The 8,301-nt window shown below is 42.8% G+C and overlaps 3 protein-coding genes across 3 annotated transcripts; all 3 read left to right on the plus strand.

Annotated features, from left to right (window-relative positions):
• The first annotated feature begins 415 nt into the window (after positions 1–415).
• On the plus strand, positions 416–4,783 carry LOC138897827 (protein PXR1-like). The gene is made up of 3 exons (XM_070183845.1): positions 416–535; positions 1,997–2,091; positions 4,546–4,783. The coding sequence occupies exons 1-3, from the start codon at positions 416–418 to the stop codon at positions 4,781–4,783; spliced, it is 453 nt and encodes a 150-aa protein (XP_070039946.1).
• Positions 4,784–5,367: 584 nt separating this feature from the next.
• On the plus strand, positions 5,368–6,642 carry LOC104110305 (uncharacterized). Its single transcript, XM_009619768.2, has 2 exons — positions 5,368–5,877; positions 6,121–6,642. Exons 1-2 carry the CDS (start codon positions 5,368–5,370, stop codon positions 6,640–6,642), a joined length of 1,032 nt encoding a protein of 343 aa, XP_009618063.2.
• Positions 6,643–7,418: 776 nt separating this feature from the next.
• Positions 7,419–7,976, plus strand: LOC138897828 (uncharacterized). Its single transcript, XM_070183846.1, has one exon. The coding sequence runs from the start codon at positions 7,419–7,421 to the stop codon at positions 7,974–7,976; it is 558 nt and encodes a 185-aa protein (XP_070039947.1).
• Positions 7,977–8,301: the final 325 nt, after the last annotated feature.

Consider the following 8,301-nt stretch of genomic DNA (forward strand, 5'->3'; position numbering starts at 1 on the left):
ATCAGATAGCTCGAGATGATCTAGGATGTGCCTATTTGAGGATGAGTACAATGGACAGATTACAATCTCTAGGATAAGAAGGCTCCAAGAATAATGAAACGATTTGGTCAAAATGTCGAAGGGTCAAAACTCGTGGGGGCACTCCGGAGTATTATGTCTGGATCAACGAGGAAGCTAGCCAGACCAAGTAGAGAAGGTATAGCCTGGCTAGAGGATGGAGTGGCTGCTTTGCAAATCTACCATGAGATCCTGCCGCATTATCTCGTGACTACCTCGATGCACCTTCAAGTGGTCCCAGGATCCATCGATCGCATGTTGCCATTTGCTGAAGATGATGTCCTGGTAGTGGAGTGCATCCAGATAGAATCTGAGACAGAGCCAGAGGGAGATATATGAGAGAAGTCTGAGTTCAACGATGATGAAGAGGAGTTTGAAGAAGATCCGTAGGAATAGACAGAAGAAGAAGAAGAAGAAGAAGAAGAAGAAGAAGAAGAAGAAGAAGAAGAAGAAGAGATGGGGAATGATTTCGGGGATGGTAACTAGAATTTGGTTGATTTTCCCTTCTTTCCCACTTTGTACCCTTATCCTCGGCTTTCTTATTTTCCTAAAGGACGAGTTGTTTAAGCCCATGTAGTTCTCTGAATATCAGAAACAGTGATGTAACCTTTGTTCCCACTTATCTCAGTCCAAATATTATCATTGAAAACAAAACTTGCTTCGGATCTAAATGTGCCAAGTCTAATTGTTTGTCAAACATTCGCGATTTAGGCCTACCTCCAACAATGAGAGGTCCCACGAATTCTAGGAAAATGCACTTGCCTGAATACGTAAATTGATTACTTTGTGTAATCTTCTGCTTGTATAAATGAAGAAACTGACTTCTGCTCTTTTTCTTTCCTTTTTGTTTCTTACTTTATTATTACTCCCCAAAAGAAAATTTGATTTGTGTCGACCAGAAACTGGCGGAACTACCGGACAATCTAATCTCAAAGGGAAAGATGTCTGCTATAGAAAACCAAACTAAACATTCTCTGGTCATAGACGATAGCCTAGGGTGATCGGGAGAGAAGGACGATACTAAGAATGATGAACACCTGGCCAGGATGGCCCAGGATATGGAGTCTTTAAGGGAGGAAGTACAACATATCAGGGATCTAGCATATTTATCCGTGATAATGCTCCCTCAACCACCTTGCTTTCCTTCTTTGGATTCAATCCCCGACCATTTTCCTTCCACATCACGCCAAACCAACAACACCCTAACTTTAGTCCCCACCACTCAAGACATACCTCTAGCAACCCCCGCAAACCCACAAAATTCCCTTATCAACACTCCATAGGTACAACAGTACGTTCAAACACCACAAAACCCGCGTATTACCACTAACGTAACTCACACCCTGCTCGTGACGGAATCACTTTTACCACTCACCCAAATCAGCACATACCCATGGCATATACCGCCACCCATGAGCAATATGCTCCTCCTGTATATGTCATTTCTGAACCTACCTTTACAGCACCTGTCACGGCCAGGGTGCCTTATGAGATTGACCAATATGCTGACATAGAGAAGGAATCTAGGCATAAGGAAGAGGAGTCAATGTTTGAGCAGCTACAAATCTCGAGAAAACAAATGAAGAACCTCCAAGTCGCTCAGGGAAGTGAAAGTTTGGACTAAGAGGATCTGTGTATCCATCCGAATGTGAATATGCCAGTAGGGTATAAGCCTCCAAAGTTTGATATCTTCGACGGGACGGGTGATCCCTACGTATATTTGAGGGCATATTGTGACAAGTTAGTTAGAGTGGGAAGGAACGAGAAGCTAAGAATGAAGTTTTTCATAAGTAGCCTGACGGGAGAAGCACTTACCTGGTATACTCGACAAGATCTGTGAAACTGGAGAACCTGGCAAGAAATGGTGGAAAATTTTATGAATCGCTTTCTATTCAACACAGATATCACTCCTGATATGTTTGCACTGGTAAACCTGTAGAAAAAGCCATCTGAGTTATTCCAAGAATACACACATCGGTGGAGGTCAGAAGTCGCCAGGGCACCACCTCCATTGGAGGAAAGTGAATTAACCAAGTATTTCATCAGGGCCAGGAAGGGAAATACTTTGAAAAAATGATGGGAAAGATGCAACAGAAATTCCCCGAACTGGTCGAGATGGGAGATTTCTTAGAAGAAGGAATAAAATATGGCAAAGTACAATCCATGGCTACACTGCAAGCGGCCAGCAAGGCAATCCTATCGGTTCAATCAGTAGCAGAAAGAAGAAAAAAGAAGAAGTCTCAGTAGTCGTCCCTTACTATCAACCCAACCTACACCATGGAAACACTTTCTATTCCCTAAACAACCATTCACCACCACCCGCTTACGCACCCGTCTATAACATCCGACCATACTACCACCCCTAACCTCAATACAACCCTTATCGAGCCCACAATAACTCGAATCCACAACGACCATATGCTCATGTCCAAACCATTACCCACCAAAACTGACCCACTTATACACCACGTCCTCTTCCCAATTTTGAGGAGAGTGGTCCTAGAAATTATACCCTGATTGCTGAGCCTCTAGCCTAATTGTTCGAAATATTGAGAAGAGTAGTATTAATACCCAGTGGAATGAAGGGTTCCTAAGTATCCCTCGAAGTATTATTATGTAACTAAAAGGTACGTGTACCATTCACACGTGCATGGGCATGAAACTGAAGATTGTTTTAAGATAGAAAATGAGATTGAAATATTGATCAAGAGCGGAGTCATTCAGTGTACTCCGGCTTCGCCCAATGTGAATCGCAATCCGCTGCCGAATCACCAAAACCATGGGGTCAATATGATCACATTGGACGAAGAATGTGATTTGAAAGGAACTATTGTCATCATAGGAAATGTAGAGGCCGCAAGGATTCCACCTCAAAGGACTCCGATGATCACAGTGCAATTGAGACCTACGGTAACGATTCAAACTTATCAGCGGCAACCTACCATTGCTACAGGGGACGAAAAGAGTCGAGAATACAAAATTGTCCCATGGACGTACTAGCAAAAAGGGAAGGCCAAGATGATAGACTTTGCAGCAGCCCACGGTATGACTGGGTCAGGGAGATGCTACGCTCCTGAAGATGCGAATCGAGGGAAGAGAGCAGATTCAAAGGAGGAACATAACTGACCCAAAAGCCGCAAAATTCTGAAAGAGCATGTCGACCAAAGAGTACTCTATGGAGGAGCAGCTGAAGAAAACTCTAGAGAAAATATCAATCATAGACTTGATGATGAGCTCCGACGGTCATAACGATGCCTTGATGAAAGTACTAAGTGGGGTAAGTGTGCCAAGCAACACCACCAGTGAGGCGCTGGGCGCAACAATAGGGAAAATGGTCGAAGCAAATATGATAACTTTTAGATGAGACGAACTTCCTGTTGAAGGCGTAAGTCACAACAAAGCTCTTCATATCACTGTCAAATGCGGGGACAAGGTGTTGTCTCGGGTGTTGGTTGATGGAGGGTCACGAGTCAACATTTGTCCGCTCTCTATTCTGCGAGAATTGGGAATCCATTTGAGGGAAGTCAAGGAAAGCCATGTGAGGGTAAGGGCTTTTGATGGTTCGCAGAAGGATGTAATAGGAGAAATTTATTTGGCTTTGCAAATCAGGCCGGTTGAATTTTCCATATTGTTTTAAGTAATGGATATTTCTTCTTCATATAACTTGTTGCTAGGAAGGTTCTGGATACACATGGAAGGGGCCATCCCGTCCACCCTACACCAATACATGAAATATGAGTGGGGATGTCAGGAGATCTTGGTCCATGGAAAATGGGGAAAATCAGCTTATTTGGAGCAACTTGTCTTGTTCATTGAAGGGCTAGACTGGGTTATTTTCCATGCAGTGGAAATCATGCCGACTACAAAAATAGAAAAGACTGAACAAAACTTGGGAATGCAATCACCGTATAGATCCAAGATTGTTATTGGGAGATGATGAAATATGGATACAGACCAGGAACTGGGTTAGGAGCCAGATCAAATGGGATCAAAGAGCCAATTAAACCTAATGGGCAGAAAGGAACGACCGGCATAGGATATCAGCCTCCGGTTGGGAAAGCTCATACTGGTAGCTCCAAAAAAAGATTTTTGTGCCAGAGCATGTTTCGGGTACGGTTCAGAGTTCAGTACCAGAAGATAATATCATTGATGGAATGGGAAGGTTGTTCGTGAATATGATTGAAGAATGTTGTGAAGGGACTAACATCAGGACACCGACTATCAAGGATGACGAACTAGGAGAAGAGTTGTGGAATTGTACCGCTAGGCCATCTTTGGTTCGCCGGGAGTGTTTGTAGTATGGAATTGTAAAAGTTTTATTTTGAAAAGGGCACAGTCAATTGATGCATGCACCGTATCTGTACCTTTTTGTCATTTGCCTCTTTTAAACGCTTAGATGTTCCTCTTTTGATGAAATAAAAAGAATAGTTTTCATAAAATATTGCAACTTTATTTACTACTTCATTTATACTTAGTTTTTCCTTTCAGTAATCAAAATGATAAAAAGCCACGTTCCGCAATTGTGACATGTAACGAAACCGTTGAGCGGAACGACCCAAATTACGAGGAGTATGATGAGAGTATGATGTCACATAGTTTCCATCAAGAGATCGAACAACTGGAGAGTCAGAAAAAGCCCAACCTCGAAGAAATAGAAGTGGTCAATCTCGAATGTGAAGAAGACGTGAAAGAAACCAGAATCAGCATTCATTTAGAAGCCGAGTAGAAGAAAAAATTGGTTAAGCTCCTCCAATAATACATCGATGTATTCGCATGGTCATATGATGACATGCTGGGATTAAATACTGACATTGTCTAGCCTTGACTGCCTACCGATCCTGCCAGACCACGAGTGAAGCAAAACCCCAAAAAATGCAAGCCTGATTTGAGTCTGAGGATAAAGGAGGAAGTGACCAAGCAGATAAAGGCGAATGTGGTAAGGGTCACCAATTATCCCAGCTGGTTGGCAAATATCGTCGTAGTACCCAAGAAATACGGGAAGATCATGATTTGCGTGGATTACTGAGATCTCAACAAAGCTAGTCCAAAGGACGACTTCCCTTTACCAAATATCCACATCCTCATCGACAACTGCATGAAGCATGAACTGCAGTCGTTCGTGGATTGTTTCGCTGGGTACCACCATATCGTGATGCACGAGAAGATGCAAAAAAGACAACCTTCACCACACCTTGGGGAGTTTACTGCTATAAATTCATGTTGTTCGGTCTCAAGAACATCGGTGCCACCTACATGGGGGCCATGAAGACCATTTTTCACAACATGATTCATAAGGAAATCGAAGTATATATGGATGACGTCATAATCAAGTCTCGAAATAGTTCAGAGAACTTGGACAATATAAGGAAATTTTTCGAGTGCCTGCAGAGGTACAGCTTAAAATTAAACCCGGCAAAATGTGCATTTGGGGTCCCTGCTAGAAAACTGTTGGGCTTCATCGTAAGTAGAAAAGGGATAGAAGTGGAACCATCAAAAATCAAGGCCATTCAGGAATTGCCACCACCCAAGAGTAAGAAAGATGTGATGAGTTTCTTGGGTAGACTTAATTATATCAGTCGTTTCATAGCCCAGTCCACGGTAATCTATGAACTCATTTTCAAGTTTCTGAAAAGGGATGTTGCCATAAAATGGACAGGAGAGTGCCAAAAAGCGTTCGACCGAATTAAGGAGTATTTGTCAAATCCACCTATGTTGGTACCCCCTGAGTCGAGGAAGCCATTGTTACTATATATGTCAGTCTTGGATAACGCCTTCGCTTATGTGTTGGGACAGAATGGCGAAACTGGGAGAAAGGAGCAGGTCATCTACTACTAAAGTAAGAAGTTCACGCCATGCGAGGCCAAATACACTTTGATAGAATGCATTTGTTGTGCTCTGACTTGGATCGCCCAGAAATTAAGGTATTACATGTAAGCATACACTACGCATCTGATATCTCGGCTCGACCCACTCAACTACATCTTCCAGAAGTCGATGCCTACCGGAAAGCTAGCTAAATGAAAAATTGTCCTCAGCGAATTTGACATTGTGTACATAACTCAGAAGGATATCAAGGGGAAAGCTTTAGTCGATCACCTCGCAAAGAATCCAGTGGACAGGGATAACAAGCCATTCACTACGTATTTTCCCGACGAAGAGGTATTATTTACTGGAGAAGATATTGCAGAGTCATACCCTGGATGGAGAATGTTTTTCGATGGAGCAGCAAACTTTAAAGGAGCCGGGATTGGGGCATTCCTAATTTCTAAATCCGGAAAGCACTATCTAGCATCGACGAAGATAAGATTCCCTTGTACCAATAATATGGCGAAATACGAAGAGTGCATCCTTGGGATCAGAATGGCAGTCGGCATAAACGTCAAAGAACTTTTGGTCATAGGAGATTCGGATCTATTGATGCACCAAGTCCAAGGGAAATGGTCCACCAAATATGTCAAGATCCTTCCATACCTGCACTACGTAAAAGAGTTATGCAATAAGTTTACGAAGATTGAGTTCAAGCACATCCCGAGGATTCAGAACGAATTTGTCGATGCCCTTGCAACTCTATCATCCATGATTTAGCATCCAGACAAGAGCTACATTGACCCTATCGAGGTAGAGATCAGGATCAACATGCACATTGCTTCCATGTAGATGAAGAGCCAGATGGTAAACCATGGTATCACGACATCAGGAAATTCCTTGCAACCAGAGAGTACCCGGAGAATGCTACTAACAGTCAAACGTGAGCCCTCAGGATGTTGGCGAATCATTGTATCCTTAATGGAGAAGTCCTGTACATGAGGACCCCAGACTTGGGTTTGTTAAGATGTGTAGATGCCATCGAGGCAACTAGGTTATTGGAAGAAATACATGCAGGAGCATGCGAACCCCACATGAATGGGTTCACATTAGCCAAGAAGATCTTGAGAGCTGGATACTTTTGGATGACTATGGAAAGCGACAGTATCCACTACGTATAGAAGTGTTACTAGTGCCAAATTCACTGGGATTTCATCCGGGTTCCGCCAAATGAGCTAAATGTGATGGGTTCACCCTGGTCGTTCACTGCTTGGGGCATGGACGATATTGAACCTATAGAACCCACTGCGTCAAATGGAAACCCCTTTATCTTGGTAACCATCGAATACTTCACTAAATGGGTCGAAGCATCTACCTACAAGGACGTCACAAAGAAAGTAGTGGCGGGTTTTCTCTGAAACAACATCGCCTACAGATTTGGAATACCAGATTCGATCATCACTAACAATGCCGCTAACCTCAATAGCGACCTCATGAGATAAATCTGCGAGAAATTTAGAATCATCCACCACAACTCCACAGATTACAGACCACAAATGCATGGGGCTGTCGAGGCAAGCAACAAAAATATCAAGAGGATTATGCGAAAGATAGTGGAAAATCATAGGCAATGGCACGAGAAACTATCATCTGGGTTATCGTACTACAATGAGAACATCCACTGGGAAACACCGTACATGTTAGTATATGGCACTGAAGCTATGATACCAGCAGAGGTTGAGATACCATCTTTAAGGGACATTCAAGAGGCCAAGTTGGACGATGTAAAGTGGATACGAGTCAAACATGAGCAACTCATACTCATCGACGAGAAGAGAATGGATACAGTATGTCATGGTCAGCTATATCAGAACAGGATGGCCAGTGCATTTAACAAAAAAGTGAAGCATTGCCAGTTCACACCGGGGCAGTTGGTACTGAAGAAAATCTTTCTCCACCAGGAGAAAGCCAAGGGAAATTTCGCACCAAATTGGAAAGGTCCTTACGTGGTTCACCGAGTGTTGTCAGGCGGATCCCTAAGCTTGGCAAAAATGGATGGAATAATCAACACGAAGCCCATCAACTCAGATGTAATCAAGAGATACTATGTTTGAACACAAATAGAGATAGGTTTTTATTGTAACAGAACTACGTTCAACCTAATTTCCCACGGGGGGATACATAGGCAACCCATGTAAGGTTCGGTTTCTCTCCCTCCTTTCTTTTGTAATATAAAATCCAAACATCATTTTTGTATGTTGCTCTGGAACTACGCCGACTTGATTTCCTCAGGAAGGAATATGTAGGCAATCCTCATTGGTTTCAGTCGTCTTTTGTAACTGAACTACATCTAGCCTGATTCCATTTGGATACGTAGGCAGTCTGAGTCAAAATCGGCCATTTCATTCTTAATCTCATCATTTTGCATCTAATGTAATT

The sequence above is a fragment of the Nicotiana tomentosiformis genome, chromosome 8 (genome assembly GCF_000390325.3).
Source record: "Nicotiana tomentosiformis chromosome 8, ASM39032v3, whole genome shotgun sequence".
Lineage (NCBI taxonomy): Eukaryota > Viridiplantae > Streptophyta > Magnoliopsida > Solanales > Solanaceae > Nicotiana > Nicotiana tomentosiformis.